Source organism: Phalacrocorax aristotelis, chromosome 4 (genome assembly GCF_949628215.1).
Source record: "Phalacrocorax aristotelis chromosome 4, bGulAri2.1, whole genome shotgun sequence".
In the NCBI taxonomy this organism is placed as follows: domain Eukaryota; kingdom Metazoa; phylum Chordata; class Aves; order Suliformes; family Phalacrocoracidae; genus Phalacrocorax; species Phalacrocorax aristotelis.
The window spans coordinates 32,137,506-32,162,810 of record NC_134279.1 but is presented as its reverse complement, the minus strand read 5'-3'; the positions used below and the strand labels follow the sequence as shown (position 1 = coordinate 32,162,810).

The window sequence follows — 25,305 nt, the reverse complement described above, 5'->3', positions numbered from 1 at the left end:
GTCTCTTTGAAAAAAAAAAAATTAAATGTGCATGTGTTTCTTTAAAAGAGCGGCTCCGGCAGATGCAGCATGGTTCGCAGCATATTCTTGAATCCAACGGGATGAGTGTAAGTTGCCAACAACAGCAACAAAAGATGGTGGTGGGGGGAGGCAGAGGGAGAAACAGAAAATGTGTTGACAGTGGATCTGACCGACATAGCCCAAAACAATAGGATGCATGTTTAGCATGACTGGCTCTATTCATTCTCCTGTCAGCACTTGGCATGCCTGCCTCTCAAAGGCAGCAAAGCTGCAGGAAGTATCTCTTCCTCACACAATATATAGAGGAATTTCCTTGACACTAGATTCTTCAGCTGCAAATGGATGGTCCTGGTGGGTTTTTGATTAGCGAGCAGCTTTAAAAGTTCTGGTAACTTAATAGTAATGATGCTAAAGAATAACATGCATGCATGAGAAAGGCCTGTTACATAAATCAGCCTAGTGGATGTTGACTGGGTAAGCTTTTCTGTTGTGCTGCACAGCACAGAGTTTGAGTCCGCACCCTATAAATGCTGCTTTTCTGGTTCAGATTACCTCAACTACATGGAGTCCTAAGATGCGTATGATCAGCTGCTCTTCAAGAATGTGTTTACCTGCAGCTGACGTGCAGCCCATGCCACATTTTCTTTTAAGTACAACCTCAGGCCACTATTTAATCACCTGCCAAGCCCTTTAATTTGCCAAGAGAGATGCTTGAAAATGACATGTAAAAAGTGAACCTCCAATTACTCTGTATTTTCTGTACTTCAGCACAGTACTTCACTAGCACAATAGCATTCTGTTGCAAAACAATTGCAGCCACTTCAGGTTGCCTGGATAATGCCTGCAACCCCACTGCAAATCCATGGGAAGTAATATAAAGATAGAAACTCTTTTTTAGTAACTTGCTTGCCATTTCTCCGTCTTTTTTTTTTTAATCTTCCAGAGCTGCTCTTTTCACGCTGACTCCTGTTTGTAGGATTTGAAATTAAAAAAGTAAATATATTCCACATATATTCCAATATATAAAAATATATATTCAAATGCATTCAATTCATTTGTAGTGTAACTTACACTAATGGACGTATGAGGAGGGTTCCCGATGAAAGGTTTTAGTCTGTATCTTCTGGTAATTTGTTGCTCCCTGGAGTAAGAGCTAAGGCCTTAGCATTGGTTTCCCATGGTTGATAAAAACCTTTGTTTAATTTGCACACCCCACCAGCAATGAGTCTCCAGTGCTTGGTGAGAATGTGAGTTTCAGTGTTTTTGTTTTAAAGATATGCACTCAAGCCGTGCGAAGATATCGAGCAGTCCTGCGTGTGTTGATAATCTATTGAAGAATGTGGGCCAAGTGTCAGGCTCTTCCTGAAACCCACAGAGTTTTTCAGGTTTCTCAGGAAACATGTCACAAATAATCTTTCTGAAAATTAGTTCTAGTTTCTCAAAGAAGCACTTGATTATATCCCTACCAAGACTGTTACAGTATATGAACAGCCTAAGTAGGTGAAAGGCAGGTTGGCCTGTCTGCAGTGATTATCACGATTGCTTTCCTGCTTGCTGCTTGAAAAATTTCTTTTACAGGCTCTTTTTTATTGAAGTGGTAATAAATATTTTTTTTAAAACCGCCCATACTATTTTCAGTATCTGAGAGTAACCTGTTACTTGTGTGCTCTGCAGTAGAGCTGCCACACACTCGTTGAAACTTGGTTCTGCACCCCTTTACTTTCAGAAAATGATACCAAGATTTTGATACGGTTGATAAAAACTGAATATAGTATTCAATAGTGAAAAGGATGCAAAATGCAGCCCAGGAGATTATGGAAGATATTTGATAATTCAGGTTTATTTATTAATTAAATGAGAGAAGAATTTCAGATTGCAATTGATTCTTCAACTGTTTTTGGAAGCACAGGTTACAAAATAAAGCAGTGCCAATGAAAGGTTTATGAACAGCTACTGGATTCTTAGAAAATCTTTTTCAGATTTGCTGCTTCTTCACTTTTTGGTCCTTGTTCTTTGGGGTTATAACTATCTCTGAAAAATGAGGCTTGAGACATGGACTCATATATGATGGACTATATATGCTAACACTGAAGAATTGTAAAGGAATAGTTAGTCTTTGTTAACTTGGTCATTCTTACACATTCTAAGGTAGAGCTTATAAATCCCAAATGACCTCTACCTGACCAATTTTGATTATTGAAGGCTCTTGCCTCACTTTGAAAATATGATGTGCCATTTCTCTTTAAGGAAATACATTCTTTTGCTCCTTCACTCTCTTTCAGAGGCTGTGTATGCATGAGTATGCACAGATGATAATTCTGTATGGTGTTCTCCTTCTGTGAGATTGTACATGCGGTTTCTTTTTTTTAATCAAAGTTTCAATGAATTTCATATTCCACGCTGGCTTACTGCAAACTGTAAATATAACAATGTGACCTTTTAGAGTGATGCTTTTATTTATATACCCTGCATAGATAGGAAAGGGAACTTCCCTGCCACCTTACGTAAAGAAATATTGAGGGATTTTCTAAAATAATTAAGAGAAGCAGAATACAGTAAGTAGTTAATCTTCAAGCCCGACTAATAGTTTTCTTCCCAATTTGCTGCGCGTATGTATTCAGACACAGAGAAATAAGCAGAAATAGGCACATCTGAGGATAAGTAATTATTCCAAAGCCAGCTTATATGAGGTGGAATAGGCAGCTGTATGTGTTTAACAGGCTAAAATTACCCAGGCATCAAACTTGTATCAGCTACTGGGGCTTAGATCAGAAACACTCATGGTCTGCATGTGTGTATTGTGGTTTTTTCTTCTGAGCTGACCAAAGAGGAAAGCTGAAACATCAGCCATAATATGTTTTCGTTTTCTAAGCATAGCTGATGACAAAGGTGTGCTTTCAAGCCTGGCTCTTTCCTGAGTTTTGAGAAGCAGAGAAGTATAGTATGAAAGTCCTTTTAGATTTCCAGCCTTGAATCTTCTACAGGAGTCAGGTGCATGAACTCCTTTACCTATGAAACACAGTAGAATGTTGTAGTGGAATGTTGTAATTTCCTCTGTTATGCATGGATATTATTGAAGATCTTGCATTAAGTGCTTAAGATCTCTGCTCAGTTTTATTCTGTCCCAGGAGTTTAAACTATGTCCCATGAAAACGTCTCTGCCGCCATCACAGCATCCTGGCACTTTGCAGCAGATATATTTACAGCACTGTTGAAGATGTTCTACTGTCCTGAAAATAACTGAAAGATTATTGATGCAAAGCCCATGAAAGTGAAGGAGGGATGGGAAGAGAAATGTGGGAAGATTCTGTAGGGTAATGACTCATCTGGCAGGGCTCTGCATTTTTGTCCCTTCTTCAGTGCCTGGTATAAATTTTACCTTATGCTTCAAGGAGTCTTCTTTTGGCATTCTATTTCTAAGAACAAAGAGGAAAAATATTTTGTCTTTATGGGGGGGGGGGGGAAGTGGAAATGCGTATGCATGAATGGTATGTAAGATGCTTTGCGAGGCTTATTTTTCTTCCACCTGTAAAATGAGCCATCAGGATATGTTTTGCTGGGATGACTAGAAGCTAGAAGGGTAATACTGAAGGAAAATCCTTTACAGTCCAAGAATCATGAAAATACTTTTTACTTGCCCTGTCAATCAAATGGATAATACTTTTTTTTCTGTAGATTATTAGCTGTTTTTGAGTTTTGATTCCCCCCCCCCGCCGCCACCCACCCAAGGGGAAAGAAATTTAATTTTTGCTCATGGCACTGTGGATTGCAACCTATGATTTGATTTTAGAGCTGTATATCTGAATACAGACTCATATCTGGAAGGCAGGGTATGGAAGAAAAGATCTGGATGTGAATACTTGCTGTAGTCCCATTTGTTCAGTAAATGTTCCTCTTCATTAAGCGCCAGTTTAGTATATGAACTCTGTTATTATGCAGCATGTAAAAAGCTCTCAAATCCTGGGCAGTACAGTTTTCCTCTTCCTCAGGAATTTTATCTTACAGTAAACTTCACTTTGTTACAAACAGTAAATGATTGCACAGTGCTGATGTAGCATGGGAAATCATGACTTCAGTAAAGAAATAACCCGCTTTTAAGAATGAATGATTTGGAGTCATGCCTGCAGCAGCGATCTAATTCCTAGAAATGCTTTTTCTGTTACTACTAAATATAGGATATTTAGATATCCTCTTTTTGCATGGAAGCAGGCCAACAAGGCAAATATATTGAAAAAAAAAATATTCTAAGAAACCAGTTGTGTTTGGAACAGTCTGTTGGGGAATCCCTGTAGCAGTGCTTAGTTTTGCAGGGTTTTTACTAACCTCTGGTAAGGAAATCAAGTACCAGGAGTTATGGGGGCAAGAGTTATTTATATTAGATAGAATTCTAGCAAAGTCTTGTGGAGTAATTTGACAACAAATTGGATTAATTAATTCAACATTCTCTTAGATAAAATGTGCCACAATATACTCAAGGTATTATGTATTAATTGATAATAATACAGTAATAATTAATTAAAATGATGCAGTAATAATTAAGTGATACAATAATAACGAGATTCAAAACCTGTAGACAAATTTGAAAGCTTTATGCCTAATCATGTGACAGGCCTGCAGGCAAAGTCAGTGTGGGCTAAGTTTACTTATCTTTTCCCAAACCATAAAAGGACTTGATTAAGGCAGAAATAACTGGAAAATGGAGCTAAATGTACCCACAGAAGTATTTAAGTGCAAAGTAGGGCAGATTTTGGATTCTAGGGTTGAACATAACATGAGCCTTTCTGCATTGTAAAATTATTTCCCAATTTCATTTAATGTTCATATTTCCTATGTACAGTGATTACCGGCGTTGTCTTCTCAAAGTTGCAGTAGTAGTTTATAAGAAATGTCTTTTCTTAATCTATTGAGCTGGGAGAGTTGCTAGTACTAAAAGTGACTACAAGAAGAATAGTATGAAGGTTATGCTTCTTGCATGGGTTTCCCTGTACATTCATCACTTGGGTACTTACCAATTATGACAGAAAATAAAATGCACATTTTTTACAGATACTGTTCTGCTGACTCAAAGAAAACCAAATATTGATCTGTTCCCAGGATGCTGGTAACAGGAACTATTTTAGGTTATATTAGTGTTTTGCTAATAGCAAATCTATTTTTTATGATAGTGGGGGGTTTGCTTATTCTTTTTTATCACTTTTGTAAATTAGTAAGAAAATTTTCTCAAAATGATCTGCTGGTTACAACTGGCTGCTGTTAAAGTGGTTCTCTCTCTCTTTGGCTCCTCACAAACTTGAACTGATCAGTAGGATCGTGCACTAATAACAACAATTTTTATCCCTCCACAAGTATCACTTCTGGATTTTTTTTTAATTCATTTTCGAGTCTCTACATTGGATGTTTAAATTTGAATATGGTTAATGACACAATATTTTTCTTGGTTTTCCTGTATGATTTTAACATTTATTTTCTTTAGCTACTTTCCAGCTTGCATTTTTTTTCTAATTTCAATAAGGTGTTAAAATTTAAAAAAAAAAGTCTGCCTGAGTTGCTGGCTATGAAATCTGTTCAAGTTAGAATAATTTTCAAGACATTACACACAAGGTTTTTGTCACCTTCAGTTTCTTATTTCTTCAGTTTCTTATTTTGTTACATTTCAGCTTACTTTAAAAAAAAAAGAAGGCAAACCAAAGCAGCCCCTCCTCCTAAAACTCTCCAAACAAAAAGACCCAAACCTCTTTCCTATTGAATTTTCAGATAAAGTATGCTATAATATTAGCATACCTACTGTTATTTAATATCAGTGTTCCAAGATTATATGTGTTAAGTGATAGAAATAAAGACAGGTACTTTGAATAATCAGGTTTTTTATTAGATTCTTCTAATTTTGACAGGCGGCTAATTACTGAGTGTCTGAGCAAGTCACTGCACATCTGCTTAATATTGCTTAATCTCTAAAATGAGAATATAATTATTCACTTGCATATGGCTTTTTATAAGTGATTCTTGACAGGAGATAACCTAAACAAAATACATGGTTCTAAGTTTCATTTTAAAAAAATCAAAGGTCAGACTAGTTTCTCAAAAATATTGTGAACTTGGTCTGCTTTGAGTTTATAGCAACTGTGGACCTGGAGGTTGACATTATGCTTTGTTTCTTTCTTCTGTGATTATTTCTTTAAATGGTGGAGCAGTAGGTTTGCAGCCTCAGGGTTGTTAAGTAGCCTATTGCATAGTACTATCTTAGGAAGCCTTCTACTAATGTGGGAAAGAGGAAGGGAATATTTGGGTTGAAAGTGGTGTCTGACACATCCACAGTTTATAGAAATAGCTCAGCTGCTGCCTCACTTTTACCTTTTAATTTTGTCTTCTAAGAGCACAAAAATAATAGAAGCCAATGGAGGAAACAGCTGTTCTTCATTCCTCACACAGTTTCTTTCTTAAAATCAGAAAATATGGCTTGATTTTAAAAAATCTTTTTAACAGACATATATTGCACCCTGGAAACTACTTTTTAGCAGAACTTGACTATATTTAATTCACTCGCAGTGAGGCTTTGGGAAATGTAAACTCACAGGCATGTCATATGACAGCATTATAATTTTCAAAGAGCTTTATATTGCTGAAGAACTGTAGGTTTATTAAAAACAAAGCATGAAGTCAAATTGCAGCAGAGAATTGAAAGAATTTAAAGCAGGCCTTTTTGGTCATATCTGGTGTGTCTCCTGTAGAATGACATTAAGCTTTCCCTATTCTGCACTTCTTCTCTTGCCCTTTCTGAAACAGAAGCATCTTTACCAGAATTTATTGGGTGAAATTTCTGAAATAAAAAGCTTAACTCAGTTTATCTGCAAATTATATTGTGAGAGTCTATTGTTTTTATACACATGTATAAACTATGAGTTATGAAAGTAATGTGTGTTGCCCTCTAACATAAATAAGAACTACAAAGATGATATGTCACTACCTTCTATCAAAAATGGCAAGGAATTTAAGTATTCAACGTCCATGATCATGAAGTCACTTTGAGCCCGTAGCCCTGAATATTTGGAGATCAAATTTTAGAGCAGCATGGGTTGTCCTTTTACCAAAATAATAAAATACAAAGCTTACTATTAAGGGGAATAGCACTAGTTCAGCAAAATCTGTACTGAAAAGTAAATAAGAAATGTGTTAGTAGAAACAGGGTCATTTTTTGTGTTGACATTGGAAACTGATTGCTTCCGGATTTGTTACCCTCTGCGTGACATAAGAGTGAAAGAGTTTTCATATGTTAATTTTCAACTGGAATGTAAATTGCACTCTACAGGATGGTCCTGCATTGGCAAGAAAATGGGCTTAGATGACTATGAGACTAATTTGTTTGGTTTCTTCCATTACCATTCAAAGAGTGTGTTTGTGTGTAGATTTGCTGAGTGCCTCTTCTTCAGCAGAATAAAAACCCGCTCTAAACCGAAAAGAAAAGCGGTTTAAGAAAAGGATTAATTTCAGAGTCAGCCTTTGCATTTTCAGACAGGCACACAAAACAGGTTTTCACCTCTGCGTTCCTCACTGCTGTTATTTTGTTCTTGACTGTGGCATTCATAACACTACGTGTGGGATCAGGTGGATTTTTAAAAGCAATATATTTAACAGGTATCTGTACTTCTGTATGATACCCTGAGAAGGTGTGGATGCCCCATCGCTGGAAGTGTTCAAGGTCAGGTTGGACAGGGCTCTGAGCAACCTGATCTAGTGAAAGATTTCTCTGCCCATGGCAGAGGGTTTGAACTAGATGGTCCTTAAAGGTCCCTTCCAAACCAAACCATTCTGTGAGTCTATGATACACTGGCTCAGCACCTCTCTGTCTTAGGTTTTACAATTAATAGAAAGCTGGGCTTGTAACCGTGGTGCTCAACAAATAACCTCTTCTTCCTGTGATACCTCCCCAATGGCAATCTTTAGTGTCAACACCTATATTTGTCAAATATTAGTGTCAAACACCTATGTTTGTAAGTCAGGCTGCATGAAATGATTACACTATTTGGAGCAAAAGGCTTGTACAAATTTGGAAGTGAAGCAGGCAAGAAAAAGCAGAAAAATGCCCTCCAGAAAAATCTCACATTGTAATCTTTGTAATTTTATGTCTGTGTGTGTATCTAAGCATGTGTTTGTGTATTAACATCTCTAACATATTGGTAATCTCATTCTCCATAAAGTTCAGCTGCTAGTGGAGTAAGGTGCTGCAGCTGGTCCATGTCATAAAGAAATAGTTTGGCAGCAGTCCTCCCTCCATCTCTACCTAGCAGTCTGCATCATTTGATTAATGAAAACGTTAGTTTGTCTTTCAAAAATTACAAAGCAGAATCGCATGTAGAGGCAAAGAAATAAGTATGAGAGCGGAAGACAGTAAGCAATGACAAATGCTTAATGACAATTTAGGCTAATATTGGATGCAGTCATCCTTGTTGACATTGCTTTGTGAGGTGTTCTTGTGTTCACAAGTAGGGGCTAATAAAAATGATGAAATAGTATATATTGATTCAGTGTTCGCTCTGGTTCTAAAGCAACATATAAGCAAGCTCTGAATGTACATTATAAGGTTTCTTTTTAATATTTTTTCAAGAATGCAGACACTATTCAGCAAATTTATGATCATTACACTAACATTCTGTATAGCATATTAATAATGTGGCAATAATATCTACCAAACCAGATGCTTTTCACAGCTAGACCTCAGCTTGATAGTTATGGATATGATAGAAAACATGAAAAGCTTCTCATTATTATCAGCTCATTTGTTGCATAATGAATGTGAAGATATTATCACTGTAGTTAATCACCACATCAAGTTTAGAGTGGAACAGTGCACAGAAGATATCTTAATTCTTATCCTGTGAAAGGTACATTGTGTATAAAATGTATTGTAAAATGTTTTGTTTATACAATGATAATATTGTGCCCTGCTGCACCTACAGAAGTAGATTGCAGTCTCCAATGCCACAACAGGCACTTGTGCAGTTGTTTGCAGAAACAAATTCTTTGTGGCTCTGCAACTTGTGCAATCAATTAGTTGGCTATAAAAAATGCAAGATATTTGTCAATTGTTATTCCTTTGATATAGTAATTTTTACACTCACTTTCTACTGAAGGATCACTTAACTTAATGAGAATGTAGCACAGCTGAGAATGGTTTTTATTATTTACAAGGAAATCTTCTAGAATACCTTTTTTAAGATGCTTTTGTTTATATGTTGCATAGAAAAAACTCACACCTGAATAGATGCATTTTTCAGTAGGACCCCAATGTTTTGCCTTACTTTCCCTCTGTCCTCCTCTTCCTTGTACTCTCTAGCCAACAACAACCCTTCCCAAGAAGGGACTGGCAAATGACAACTGTTTTTTTAATGAGATTAACGAGACTCAGCAGATGATTTTGATATATTGTACCATTTATTGTGTTAAAAATAAGTGTAAAATGGGGGTTTAGAACTTGAGAACAATTACTAATGTCTGTCAGGATAAGCTTAAAATAAATCAATGGTGATTGGAAAGTGTTCGTGCTTGTGCATATGTGCCTGACATAATGTAAATAAGGAGGGTAAGATCTCAGAGTCTGTTCTTTCCAAATGTGAACATAATTCCCGATGACACTGATGTGTATCCACAGTGCTGCAAGACAATTAAGCAGAAAAAGAAAAATCCAATGTGCGTACTACTACTGCAAACTGTGAGAGCAGTAGTTCTCAACATTTCCTAAGAGCTCCACAGATCTCCAGCACCTGTTGTGGCCAAATGAATTGACCCCAGACTACCTCAACATATTAAAATTACGTATTTTAGAGGCAATGCAAAGGCAATTGATTCCATACCTTCAGGCTTGTGTTTCAGCTTTCCTAGAAATGCTATATTGCTTTACAATTAATAGGTTTGACATACAATACCTGAAACATTGGCTTTCGCGGTATGCAAATGTTCAGAAAAGCTCATAACAAGTGGAGTCTTTATTTTCTTTGTCAACCTGTCAAACCACCTTAATACTTTCAAAACTGGGTAGTATACTTTAGAGAGAGAGAGAAAAAAAAGAAAATAAAAAAAAAGAAAAGGTGTAATACAGTGGAATACCCTGTTGTAGTCAAAACATTTAAAACATATAACAAACTTCAGAAACAAGCCTTATTGCTTGTTTTACTGTGAGATTGGGACATTAAAAGACAACCGTGCTTCGGCAGGAGAAAGGAGAGACTGTGTGTTTGAATGATAACCACACTTTTCTTACTTTCACTGTATTTGAAATGGATGTTACGCCTAGCAGTTTGCCAGATTGAAAAACCTGTAAAATTCCTCATTCACCTCATTGTTTCAAATATTTAAAGTTAGAAAACAAAAAGCACCAAAAAGAAAGAATCGCTGCATCATTTACATGATGTTCCAGCTGTATAGGTGCACTGAGAACGGGGGGTTAATCGCTTAAAAAAGGAACAGAAATGGACTGTGTTTTTTATGGTGTAGCTCCCAGAGTGAGCAGAGGTACCTTTTGCAGTGGTTAGAGAAGTGGTGTCATACAAAGTTGGCAGAGCCATGTTAAGCTTAGCAAAGAGTCTCATTTTAAGATGTGACTTGAGAGAGATTATTCATATGCCTAAAGTAAGGCTCTTGCATAAAAAGCATTTGCTGAACTTGTGTGTGAATGGGGAAACAAGGTAGAAAACTTTCATTTGCCAATCCAGCTCTTTAGTCTTTGATTTAATTGTTATGCCCAACTAAAAGGGTGGCTTCTCTAGTTCCTCAAATACCAGTAACATATAGTTCATTTGTATGTGTCCGCCAGGTTGCAGAACAAGATGGCAAGATTTTCAGGGAGGGTGGCTTCCCTTGAAAATTATGTAGGCTTTTGGTTTTGGGGTGATTTTCTTCATGTATTCTGATTAGGTGTGGACTGTGTATTTACTAATTTTGAATTTTTTTTCATGAGATTAAAAATGGATGCAATTGTGGTTGATTAAAGAATGTCTTTTGGAGATAGCAGCAACCTGTATGTAGGCATGTGTATTGTCAACCACTGTCAGCAATCTCAGGGAAACTGGCATTGCTTATAGTGTGGCCCGGCAAAATATCAACCCTTCTCTTTCAGAAGTAGATCTTTACAGAAGTCAATTGGGAAAAAAAATGACCGTAGGCCTGATGCTTCTTTGCTTGAGCATTCTTGCATCAGTGGTAATCCAGAAACTTCACTGCAGGTTGTCTGGTCTCGCATGTGCCACTTAAAATCACATGTGGGCCTTCCATACGTATGTGTAGATTTAGTGTTGGCAAATACGTTTTGTTAAGCTGGTTATTTTAATTTTCTTTTACATGTCTGATGAAAACTAGTGAAAGATACATGCTGATGTATTGTTCAATTTCTTGAGCTGTGCTTGTAAAAATATGAGATATATAAAGTAGAAAGAGAAATCCTGCCTTTACAGTTTGGCGGGCAGGGGGACATTACTTTCTCTGCAGATGGAGCTGGCACAGGTGCTCCCAGGCCTACCATACTGTCTCTTTCACCATCATTGTGAGAGCTGTGAAAGTTTCGAAAATGAACGAACAAGGGACATTTTCAAAAAATTCAGATCGGCCTAGATGTGCTCTGGTGCCGAGATCCCCATGGTGCAGAGCAGGGAGCCTCTGGGGAGCAAATGCATGAGGTTGATGACTTAAGAGTCAAGGGAGTGGCTCTGCCCTGAGCTAGAGTTCCATGTTGGCCCCGTGTGAGGCAGCCATAGTCCCTGGGGGCTGGGGGGCTCGACAGCCAAGCCCAGTGTCACGCCTGGCATCCGCAGCATGACGTGTGAGGTAGCTGAAGACACATCTGCTGGAAGCTCCCTCCTGATACAGAGGAGATGGAGGATTTCCACTACCTTTGTGCTGCAATGACAAAATCAAGCTTACTGTGCCCTTCCTAAAGAGTTTCTGTAACTTACTCAACTTAAAAGAGAAAGGCAAAGTATGCTGATGTTTTCCCTTCATTGACAAAATCAAGATGTGATTGCATGTACTCCATGGCATAATCAGTCAGTAAAGAAGCTTAGCAGCATCTCTAAATGTGTCACAAGTGAAATTTAGGGTCCAGCTGTATTAGTCTGTGCTGAATACCATGATAATGGGAGCTGCATGTGCAAGGGAAAGTCTGTATGTGATCGTCTAAATTCCTATGTGAGTGCAGCCAGACTCTTAAATGTGTCAAGTCCCTTTTGTTCTTGTTGACAATAATTCCATTATAATATAATTGGCCTTCTAAAGCTAAATATATATATTCATTCAATCAGACACGACAGTGTGAGGTATAGCCAGGCCTTTGCCATTATAGTTAAAAATGAATGGATTCTATAAAAATTTTCCTAACCAGATACTCATGTGGCCTAAAAATAACATGGGGTTTTATTCTACAGCGTATCTCAGGATCTCAAATCTCAGTCTCATTGATTTAAGCCCCAAGAAATTAATGTGTCCTAAACGAATTTCTTATGGAGGAGCTAGACCTGTGACGATGCGCTCATGGCCCTGCAGGACATTTCAGGTGAGGTTTGCCGTGAGGACTCAAAACCCCTGGCTTCCAGTTCTGAGTGCTAACAGCATGGCCATCCTTCCTCCAGCAGCTGTGTGAAGTTTCTTATTCAGAATAACAATGTAGTAGCAGCATTTGAGAAAATGCAGTGGAATGGGATTCAGACACTGGAATAGGCTGGCAGTATTAGTAGGACCAAGAATTTTCACAGAATCAACAGCGGCTGACAACATCAGATAGTTGTCCAAAAAGTTACTGTGCCTTACATTTCCCCTTTTTCTTCCTTTTCACTCCAAACATTCCTGGACTTGTGAATGAATAAATTATTGGGCAAAGTGTATGTTGCTTCTATTGGTGAGGTATGCGTGTGCATCGTTATAAAGTGAAAATCAAATGTGCTGATTTTGAACTGTGACCACAGTTCGTAATGGCATTTGATCTATGTACTCCCCTTCCTCTTTTAAATGAGGTATTTATGGGCACTGAGGTCCAGAAATGTCACACTTTCATAGATGATAAAATTATAATACTTGAAAACACTTCAGGTAGTGGACTTTATCCTTTCTTAGTCAATAGAAAGATGGTTTAAATCTCTTCATACTTCATCCTTGCAGTCACGATGCATTTCTCTCCCATTTTTACTTTTTCTGGGCTATTTCCAGTAGACTGCACAAATTACTCTAGAAAGAGCTGATAATATCTAATTTGGATTATATTTTTATATGTATGGGTCGGTAGGACAAGTGATCTTTGAAGAGCATTTCGAATGCCATCGGTACTTGGTGAACTTATTGAGCTTTGTATGATTTGGTCTATATTCATTTAAATTGACAGATTTCTGGTTACATCGTCGAGTGCAAATGAGATAAACACAAAGAATTCTTTGCTAAGCTACAGGACATTATTGATGTGCTGAGGGTTTTTAAAAAGCCAGTAGAGAATTACATTTGTGCTGTCCTCATCCAGATTCTGAAATAGAGCTGAAAGTAATGACATGCTAATAAAACAGGGGGGGAAACTGGTGCAAAGTGGCTGCTGTGTCAGCATGTTGGCTTCTGCTGCAATCATGGGAATACTCCTTGAGTATAGTTAGAAATGACATGTTTAGTGTGAGGCCTGTTTCAGCTGAGGTGAGCAGTGGGGGTGGAAATGAACAGCATCTACTTTTGTATAATTTTGAAGACTACTTCCTTCTGTAAATAGTTTTGATGCATTATTTTCTACAGAACGTATGTCTTACAGTATCTGTAGGGATATTTGTTTTTTCTCCTCAGTTGTTCATTACTTTCTGTAACAATTTTTCCTACAGCCAAAAGGGTACATTTTGGACACATACTCCAAACAAGTTTGTGGTCATTCCATTTCTCTTATTTTGCAGCTGTACACGGGGAAATGAGAGAGTACGTAACTCTCACAATAGAAGTAATTTTAAAATGTGATACCCTTTATTTGTTCATTTGGGTTGTTTGCTTGTTTGTTTGGTTTGGTTAAAGGACTATGTTTGAAAGAATAAACATCAAAACTTCAGGCCTCAGCAAGGAAAGAAAAACATACCTAATACAGAAGTAGTTAAGGCTGCATTTTGAGCTAGCTGTAAAAATTTCAGTAGACCTGTTTCACATCAGAAGATCCACTCCTGTCAGAGGATGATTCCTGAAACCACAGGAAAAGGAAAATTCTCCAGCAATGTTAGCACAATCCAAAAAAAATGCCTTTTACCTTTTCATTGAAAAGGCTTTTCTCTTAGAAAACTAATAAAAATAATGATAAACCCCTCACCTGTGTAGTGTAAAGAGATATATAGACACATGGAATATAATTGAAATAAAACATAGGGACCTAAAATATATATATGAGAGTAGGAATAATTTCAAAATTATTCAGGGGTTTTGTGGTTTGGTGTGGTTTGTTTTTGGGGTTTGGTTTGTTTTTGGTTTTTTTTTTTTTCTTTTAGTTTTCCAATTTAATTTGAAAACTTAAACTTTGAGAACCAATTATGAAATAAAATTTCTCTTATCACTGTTTGAGGGGTAATGCATGTACTGCTGTGCACTGCCATCTCCTGAAAGGAACAGTGTCATCTTTGTTATATCTTAAAAGGCTTTTTGTGTAGCTAAGTTAGACACTCTAATGAATAAGGCCTTAGTTTCTGAAGGAGGACGATCTAATTCCTGCTAGGAGGCTCGGGGGGGAACTATGGTTACAACTTTTTTTGTAATTCACCTATATATTTATGTGTTTTACCTATGGAGACTAGATTATGAGTAATGTCTTGTTTCTGAGGTAGCCTGTTTAAAATGTCAGATGTAGTATTGGTTAGAGGAGAAATTTTGAAATCTGTGTCTGATACATGGAGTTGTCAACGAAATAAGTGGTGGTCAGAGCAAAACTGGAGCAATTAAGAAAGAGCATTGTTTGTGAGAGCTGCATGGAGTTTCATCTAATCTGGTTCCTTATACGTCCAGATGCTGTCAGAGGTAGGATTTGTGTAATGCTGAGAAATAGGAGAAAAAGCATAGGAGTTTATTAGGGATATCTCTGTGTGAAAGAAACAAGAAAGCTTCTCAAGAAGGTTCATCTCTTGAGAAACTTGATTCTGGACTGGCAAATGCTGCCCAGCATAAGGGCTATGGGGCTGAAGGAGATTTTTGTGATGGCACATGCAAAAGAAACACTAGATCATTTAGAGTTTTTTCTATCCTCTAGTTGATTGATGATCTCTATTATTTTAGGGGCAAAGCCAGGCTTAAGATGACATTTCCCAGCTGTAGAATAAGAGGCTGTACTCTGCAGTGTTGGCTGGAAGGTCTTGTTTTGCCATGCTGTTCTGCAACACAATCAATAGCTGCCCTCTGTGTGTGCATGAAACCTGTGCATGTTCACTTCCTTCCAGTGTGGCATTTGTTACATAATTACCTCTACAGGGATAGAGTTTGACCAATTACTATCATTATTTTCCAACTTTTTAAAATTTCTTAATTTTAACCTTGTTACTTAGTAGCCATGTAAAATTGTTTCTTCTAATGTTTATTAACAATGTTTGCTGGGCTATGTTGTCATCACCAGTATAGGTGTATCCTTCAAATGAAGCATGTGTGGTTTTAGTTTGAGCTGTTCCATGAGGTTAGAAACAAACATGTCTTAAGGTATGTCATTGGACAAAGTCTTTTGTACCCTTAAATGCTACCTGGATACACAAATACTCATCTTTGTGGAGAAGACACTGTTTGCAGCATCTTGCATACCAAGCATATTCTGAGCTGAGTGCAGCTTTACCTTATAGAGCTAAATAAAACAAGGGAAATGGAAATGGGGACAAGGAAGAAGAAGAATGTTTTCAGCTGAGATTTGCACAGAGATGACAGGTGAATGAGGTGGAGAGCTAAAGAACAGCTGTTCCAGATGGCAGCAGTTTCAGGAGGGAAAATGCTGGAGTCAAAGTGGTCAGACTGTAGGAAGAGATGACGCTCATGTAGGATGAGTGGTGCTGGCAGGGAGATGAGTGTTGGAGGTCAGTGGGAAAAACACGATAAATATTGTGTATGAAGTTTATTTCTCTTAAAGTAGCCATTTCCTGTAAATGAATCTTTTTCAGTTCTTTTCAGCACTGATTGCAGGTATTTACCTGAAATCATCAGTGATCAGCATTTACTTTTCTCTTTGGCTGCCTCGCTGCATACACTGCCTTAGTTGAGTTTTGTGTTGACAACAGACACTCAAGAATAAATAAACCTGAAAACTGAAGAAATTTCATAATGATTAAATATAGTTTTCAAAAGTCTGTTTTTGAAGCATTCCTTCTGTCTCTTTAAAGTACTTCCTGAAAATGGAAGCTTTAAAGGTGCTTGAAAACCTAACAGCCCTGATTTGAGAGTTTTAAACAATATAGATTTCTCCATAGGACTATACCAGTTTAATCTGAGTGGTCTTTGCATAAATAGTTCATACGAGAAGAAAATGTAAAGTAATAGGATATTAGTAATGCTTAAAGTGACACTATAGTTTAAAGAAAATAAAATTTAAAAAAAAGCTAAAAGCTCTGGATTACCCTTGGATTTCTTTTTTTTTCAAAGTACCAGAAGATTTGGCCATGCGAGGATTGGTCACCCTCACTTTGCCAGCTCCTCCTGAGTTTAACGGTTTCCTGTTTACGATGCTGTGCTTGAATGTTTTGGGGGAAAAGGCAGAACAGTCACTTTCTGTCAGATTTATAAAGGCAGAGTTTATTTTAATTAACCACTTAAACTTAATTTACTAACTTCAAGAGCCAAAGAGTTAGCTGGAGTTGTTGTTTCACAAATCCAGCAGGAGTTAGACCTGAAATAGTTTATATCAGCTGCTGACCTGTCTATTGATCATGCTTGTCAATTCTAATTCATTTTCCCAGTGCTGATACCACTTTAGGCTTATTTTCACCTCATTTGAACTTTATATTTTTTTAATTGTCACTAGATGTGATGTTAAATGTATTTCCTGGCTGGCCCATTGCAGTCATTCAATGTGTTAAATGACAGCTTTGGAAAGGTAATTAGTTCTCATTTCTTGGCCATGTTCCTATACAGATAATTTGTTTTGTACTTAACTAGATTTCCCCAATATTTCTAGCTGGAATCAATGCTCCCCTTCAATATGTGACTTAAATTATGTCAAAATGTAAAAATTCTTTATATTGTGAAGTACCTTCTGGGCTGCGTGTTGAGAGAACTGTTCTTCAGGAGTGAGTGAAGGGATAATGTTATAGCATAAAGTGTCTTAAGTGCTTATGATTAATGCTTTGCGATGCTGCAGGTGAAAGATGCAATGTGATTTTTGTTCTCTTTTTTTTCCCCCCCTCAGGGGCAATTTTTGATGAATCTGCAAAAAAAGATGAGGAAGTTTTTCGAATGGCAGTTGCTGATCTCAACCAGAATGATGAAATCTTACAAACAGAGAAAATCACATGTTCGGTGACTTTTGTGGATGGCAACAATCCATTTCAGGCGGTTCAAGAAGGTAGGATATCTAAACAGATTTCCTGCTGTTGTTTCTGCAGAGACATGCAAAATACTACCCTGACAGGTTCCTAGGTTTATGAGAACTGTGTAATTTTTGTTATCTTCTTTTTACATCAAATATCAAATATTTCATTTAATTTTGAATTTAGCTGCTATGGTTTGTGTTGGTCTAGTGACTTCAAGCTATAAACTTAGCTTTTATCCACTTTGTAAGTGAAGGCTCTTAAAAAAAGTGAGACACAGTTTGTCTACATCTTCCCTCTTTTGCGGGCTGTTTTGAAGTTACTGTCAAATGGATAGACCTTACTTTATGACTTCTTAATACAACTTTTTGGTTTAATTTCATGCAAGTAACAACACTTAGCTGGAAAACATAGGTGGTTGTGTGTATAACCTTTACAAGACATACACCTGAAAAAGTTATCTCTTTCATAGGAGGGATTAGAGATAACCTGATGACTCAGAAAGCCACCTGTGTCCAATATGATTTTGTACTCAGTCTGTCCTTTGTCATTCCCCAATTACCGGACAAGAGATGAGGATGTTGCTTTGGGTCCTTGTGATAGTGGTAAGATGATAACAGGACTCAATATTTTAAATCCTTCTGAGCTGGATTAGTAAATCACTGGTGTGACTGAGCAGTTGTCTGGAAAGACACCTATATGAAGTCTTTAGAAATATGGATTCCAATTTGCTTCCTAAACATTCATTATTTCTTTGCTGTCTGGCACACTAACATCTGTCTGAGACACAGATGATGTTTATTGTACGTATGTTATTAAACTTTTCTTAATAAGAACATAAAATTTTGATTACTTTCTATATCCTTATTGGCTCTGTATTGACACTGGAGGTAGAGATTAAGTTTTAAGCAGCAAACTTGCAAACAGTTGCTCCAATATTTATGAAGACAAAGGTCAATATCTGTTTGACTTCAATGGACTATTGACAAGGCAATGTTATTGAAAAGGTCTTCAATGCTTATATGACAATTTTTTATCAGTGACATTCTTAGTTTTTGAGAAGTGATATTTTTTGTTTTGTTAAATTTTACAAGTGGATAGACCTGTGTCATGAGAAGCATTGCAGTCTGGGCTTGATAAGGCTGAGGCAGAAAAAGAAGTGAATTTGAAAGTATTCCAATCAGAATCAATTCAATCTATTTCAATCTGAAAAGGCCAGCATAAAGCCTGAAGCTACGGGATACTTTTAGAATCCAGAAGGGAAAAATGGGAAAGCGAGGTCAACTTCTTTTAGATACTTTCCACACTGTTAGTATTTAAGCTTTTTTCCAATTAGTCCAGGATGGACAATGTTAGCCAATGCCCTGTGATTAACATTAATTAACACTAGAACTTAGCAATTAATTTCCTTTAACTTTGTTAGAGCAGTTGCAAATTATTTCACACACCGATGTTTTTAAGCAACTTGTTTATTTTTATCTTAAAGAAAGTAGGAGTGTCTAGTAAAGTACAACATTCCAAAAGAGTTAATGACCTGATATTTCAATATTCAATTACTTATTTTGTTGCAAAATTACATTTGTCATTTTTCAAAATATCCTGGTATAGTCAATATTTGAAACGTGAATGGAGTAGATTTGACACAAATTTTATCACCATGTGTTGGGGGAAAAGGCCTGTTGTAATACTGATGAATTCAAGAAAGTATTTGCCAGTAAAAACTGCTTCTTGTAAATGCCTGGTGAAATATAGCTATATGGCTAGCAAAACCTCAAATTCGCTATCTTTTAAGTGCTCTGTGCTTTGTTTGGCATAATTTGAGTGAAGAAGAAGGGTTGTACCTTTTGCATGTGTATATCTGTGAAATTTTTCTTGTTGAGTTATTTTACCACAGTTGATGTGTTTTCTTTTAATTTGTTTTAACTGAATACAGGCATAAACTATGTCGGAATGTTTCAATTACTTTGCACCAGTTTCCTCCCTTTCTCCTTTCCTCCACAACTTTGTCACTTGTCCCCAGTTCTTAATTGGATTTCTTACAAGTGTCAGTAGCAGGGAAGGGGACTTTTGTAACTGTTGCCACATATTTCACAGTTTATCTCTTGGAAAAACATTTAGTCAAAATGCAGTATACTAAACACCAGAAAAGGATTATTTAAACACTCAAGCTATTTCTGTATTCCATTTGAAAAAGAAATACTAGAATGAGGCTAAATCTCATGTTTTTAAACATGTATGGCATTCAGTGTGCCCCAACTTGCCGTTTCTACGCCAGTGTGACCCTTCCCTTCGAAGCATAACAACACTAATATGAGTCCGAGGTACCATGGTCTCTCCTATCAGCTAGAGCTTAATGTCCAAAAATAGTATTATTTATTTATTTATTTATTATATCCAACTATTTATTTATTTATATTATTTTTCATATAAGCTGCTAGAACTTTGCTTTTTTTAGTTCACAATACCTGGGGTTTTCTATGGTTTTGACTTTTTTCATCTTGTCTAAACTACAGAATAGCCTTTAAAATAAAAGACATTTTAATGTTGAGAAAAATGTTAATTTAAAGCATTAGAGCCATAATAATAACAACTTTAAATTTGTCTAAAATATGCCCCTTTTAGTGACTAGAGAAAGTTGTTAAAAAACTTGCCTAGGATTTTGAATTTCAAAAAACAAGAAGTCATGAACAGAGATCTGGTAAAACAAGGCATTAGGTACAGAAGACATATTTACAAAATTATCTTTCATAATGATCCACTAATAGATAGCATGTATTATTTCTACCTTTTATTTTCTTTTATTAGCAAAATTAACAAGTAACCCCCAAAAGAGGTAAACAGGAACACTCAGATGATATTGATTCTGGGATGTAAAGGTAATTAATTTGAGTGGATTGGCTGCTGTGCGGTACTTACTGTACTTCCTTCTGAATCTGTTTTTATAAATTACTATTGTGCCCTGAAATGTCTTCCACTTGTACCTTAGGGCATCTCATTAACAGTTCTGATTGGAGCAATGAGACTGCACTGCAAAGCTGAGTGGTTTTATCCTAGAAGAACTGTGAATGACATCCCCCCTAATATCTCTGGAAGTGCCCTCAGGGAGAATTTATAGGCATGTTCTAGTGCACGGAAATAGAAGGTGAAATTGAGTTTCTTTAAGTTAGGGAAATTTTTCTCCCCTTTGGTATATGCTCTGTTAGGGTGAGTCCCTTATGCAAGTGTGATGCATGCTGTTTACTGTGTGACTCATGTTTGCATGTCAACATCGTGGGGTGGCACGGGCACCTGTCAGGCTGGGATGAGGTTGAGGTTTCCCTGGGAAGGGGGAGGCAAGTCCAAGGCAAACCTGGTTGGTACGTAAGGGTGAGGACCAGTGAGGTTCATGGCCAGGTGCGCGTAGCTGCAGCCTGGCAGGCGCAGGGGAGTGTCTGTGGAGAAGACTGGCTGAGAAGGGTGGGTGAGGCACGTAGATGGTGCGCCCCAGGCCCACACAGCAGCTGCAGCCCAGTCACTGAGATGCATCATAGTGACACACACCTGTGGAAATGTCCAACACAGTATGTTCCTTCCTATCTTCCTTTCTTTCTTCAATACAAAATACTTCACAAATTTATAATAGTCTTTTCATGTATTGTCATAAAATATTTGTGTGTTTGTGTGACTGAGAGAGGGAGAATATTGTGGCTGGCTTTTTTATGTTGTGCCCACATCGGGTGCTACAAAGGGAAAGCAGGAATTTAAGTTTTCTTTGTACAGACAATAAGGGAAGTAGGGATAGTCAGTTTTTCCATGGTAGCAAGTCGGTATTTTAGCACTACAAAACAAGGAATTATGATGCCAGTCCATACTACTGGCAGTATTAATATATATATTACTGTAAACTTTACTTCCTTTCTTGTGAGACTTCAGTTTACAGCAGAATTTAAATAGGGGTAGGGTAGGCCTTCAAAAGGTTTTGAGTTCTACAATATACTTAAACTGTAATTATTTTTGAGAAGAATCATGTTTCTATATTTCTTTTTAATGGACTGGGTTTTGTTTTCTTTCAATGGGAAATTTGGTCAAAATAAATACATAGCTTCTATCTTGTTTGTCAGAAAATCATTGTGTTCTCTTATCTTTTTCTTACTTGCGCTTCATTCAATACACTAATAGTTAAAGTGTAAATTTTATGGTTCAAAGCCTGCAACTTCCTCCAATCCTTACTTTCTCATTAATAATATGAACAAATGGTTGCTGAATGCTAATGTGAAATACATAGTAGCCTGTGCATTTTTGTGGGATTCCCTGCTGAGTTACCTTGGTAGACAGACTACTAAGTACCTGTTTCAATCCACCGCTAATGATTCTCTAAACCCTCCTTGTCTTCTAAACATTTTCCACAAAGTCATATTCTTGTAATACAGATTTACTTACATCTGGGGGAAGGTGTTTTCTGCTGATGCAGGTATTATTGTCTGCTGTAATTCCTATCCCAGGCAAGTGGAGGGAGCGGAGCTTTGGTAACTTGCACCAGAGGTAACACATTGGCTCGTGCTGACCTGCCTCCTTGGACAGTAGTTTCTACAGCCCCCGTGCTGCCATTTCCACCTGCAAACCAAGAGTTATGGAGCAAACTCTGCAGGTGCTTGCAGTGCCTCAGGCATCTGCAGCATCTGGAGGGTTGTCAGAGCTCAGCAGGACCCACATCCAAAGATGTGTAGGGTCCTTGGAGATCCATTGTCAATAGTTAAAACTCATGGCAAACACTTTCTTTTTTTTGGTGCTGATATTTTTTTATCCTGCTCCTTTCTCCTACCTCCTCTTGTGACAGTATCACGTTTTACCTATCTTAAATAATATCTCTATAGTAATCCAATGTTTTCTTCCATAGGCTGCCTATAATGCATGACAAATAGATTTGACTGATGCTGTTTGAAATCTGCTTTGTTTGACAAGTTTTCCTATTGCGATCATATATATGTGGGGTTTACTTTTATTTTTTTTAAACCAACCTTTTTGTCATTCAGGTTAGTCACCGGAGTATGCTTACAGACACCAACTCAAGCCTTCGTAATGGCTTTTGAAAGCTTATTGTGATCAGTGAAGTAAATAAGGCAGTGAGTCATAACTAAATGGGATTCAGCTGTAGAGCAACAGAGGTTTGTAGGGCAGCAATATGTATGAAGGTCACATGCAGAATTTCATTCAAGCAAAGTTTTATGGTCAGAAATTAGAGCCTGATGGATACATCTGCTTTGGCTTTTGGGATTAGATGAATGTAATAAGGTTGTCCTTTCCCGTTTCTCTGATTGCTGTAGAAACCTGTTTAAATCCACAGATTTCATGGACTGCTAAACTTTCTTCCACTTTGTGCCACTTATTTCTTCAAATTTCTCAGTCTTCCTTGTGCTGTTTATTAACCAGTACATGTTCAGTTTGAGATTAAACCTTTACAGGGTTGCACTTCTTCACTGCCCTTCCATTTCATTCCAGGTTTCCTTTCTTATTTCCCAATAAAATAGATTTTGATGTGAAATGATATTACTAATACTGAGAAGGAAAAAAAAAAATTTCAGCTAGGATTTAACTATAAAAAGTAAAGGGGGAAGAGGAGGAGAAGCATTTCAATAGTGATATAAAACTCCATTTTAAAATCAGAAACTGTTGGAAATGTTTGCAATTGCAGATTGCTTGTATCATCAGTACTTCAGAAAATATGGCAAAAAAATCTTTTGAATTACCTATCCTCTGTGCATCCACATAATGTACGAGCAGTGATGGCACTGTGCCCTGTTCTCAAAGTGCTGAGTGAGACGCCTGGTACTCCTACGCAGGCTTTGTTCTCATTTTAGTCCTGCTAACCCCACAAAATCAATCAGATCTCCAATTTGCATAAATGTGCCACGGGAGTCCAAGTGTTGGCAGCTTAAGAACCAAGATTTTACAACACTGGTGATAACATCATGACAGTTGGGAAGACAGTGGTTGACTGGGAGAAGACAAGGGAGAAGGGAAGAGCGAGCATTGACTGAACTAGAAAACGGACACATAATAGAGGCTTAGTTTAGGAGGAGCAGGATGCGTATTTAACACATTTTCAGCCACAATTTCAAAGCTATTGTGACCTTCCTTTGCCTGGAAGTAATGCTTCTAAAGTGTACAGCAAACCATAAAAGGGGATTAGATTTATTTTGAGTAAGGCCTCATACTGTTACAGCAGTTACAGTAATTTCAAGACTTCTACTGCTCTCCAGTCTTTGAATTTTGGGCTCCAATCTTTTCTAGTTCCTAACTCTTTCTGTAGTAATATTTTCTCCAATTGCAAGACAACTTCCATTATCTTCGTCTGCAGTTTGAAAGCAAGCTCTGCCAGATGTAAACTGCATTAGACTTTCAGGTACTTTAAAAAAAAATCCTTTATCTTCAGCTCAAAAAAATCCCCCAAATCCAAATAAATAAAAATAATAATAATTTAAAAAAATCAGTCCATCAAGAATGAATTTCTCCAGGGTAGTTTAAGCAATGTGAGAAACATAGTTTGAGGAAAAGAAGTGCAGCCCTCAGCAGTCCTTAGTATTCACAGATGGCAAATCTAAAAAATTTAAACTACAGATATTAGTGTGGTTGAAGAGACCTTTCTAAAGTATGCTTTCCAAATTGCTGAGCTGAAGGGGGAAAAGAAGTTTTCTACAGTGCAGGCTAGGGCAAGGGCCTGCCATCTTTTAATTACTGTTATCCATGTCGTGTCACAGAGTACCTAAAACCCACTGAACATACACTTTATGGCTGCTGCCTGTCTTTGTTGTGGTTTAAGGAAAGAATATTAGTGTTTCTATGGCAACCACTTTTTTCAGGTGATCAGGAAACCCAGTGCCATCCCACTCTTATATTTGGCCGCATCACAGTGTTCAGATGCAACAATGTGGCTGGAGTTATGTAGGATCACACATCAAACCAAGGACTAGTGTTCCTGAGTTTGCATTACCTATCCCCCTACCTTTCTGCAGTCTTTTTTTCCTTCTGCTTTCTCATGACTTTAAAACAGCAAGAGCAATAGTGGTTTTCCTAACACTGATGCCATTTGCCAAAGTTTAATTTTCATGGTAGATTTTGACATTTCTATTAGAGCTTCCACTTTCAAATGAGAGACAGGAATTTTAATAGGCTTGAAAGAATTTCCTTCCTAGGTTTTTGCTTAAAAACATGTGACTGTGAGGCAGGTTGTTAACCTCTTTACCCCTTTTAAAAAGGTGAATCAAATAAATGAATAAATAACTGGACAAGTGTGATGCCTTTTTTAGTGGAGTGCAGAGTGAATTTTATCACATTACTATAGGAGTAGCTAAATAGGCTGATATTCTGTGGTACTTACACTTTAAATCCAGACTGGATCATTTTTGATTATTCAATATGCATATTTCCACTTGCAGTTCACAAGTGTCCGATATATGTTTTCATACATTGAACACGGTGCTTCAGTCTGCCATGTTAATGTACTCTGACACACTGCTAGTCGTTTACTTTTAAGAGAGCTATACAAATTATGATGTGATTAAATAATATCAGTAGTACATTTAAATGTTTAAAGCCACTGTGCCTGAAGGCTTTTGGGGTATTTTAACAAACAGAAGTATAGACACAAAGCAAATGAGAGATGCTTCATCTTCCTAGATGCCAATTATTTAGCTAGCACCTTAGGCTATCAGTCCCCCAGAGTAATCTCCTTAAATAAGTAATGGACACCCTATCTGGATTTCCTCCCCGTCTTTTTGTGAAGCAACGTCCACCAAAATCACTACAGCAGTCAATCATCACT

General features: G+C 37.2%; 1 protein-coding gene across 1 annotated transcript in view; it reads left to right on the top strand.

Annotated features, from left to right (window-relative positions):
- The window catches only part of GRID2 (glutamate ionotropic receptor delta type subunit 2), a 738,061-nt gene that overhangs the window by 135,156 nt on the left and 577,600 nt on the right, over positions 1-25,305 (top strand). Inside the window, exon 2 of the mRNA XM_075090836.1 lies at positions 17,384-17,539. Coding sequence (XP_074946937.1) covers positions 17,384-17,539 — 156 coding nt within the window. The remainder of the gene's footprint in view (positions 1-17,383; positions 17,540-25,305) is intronic.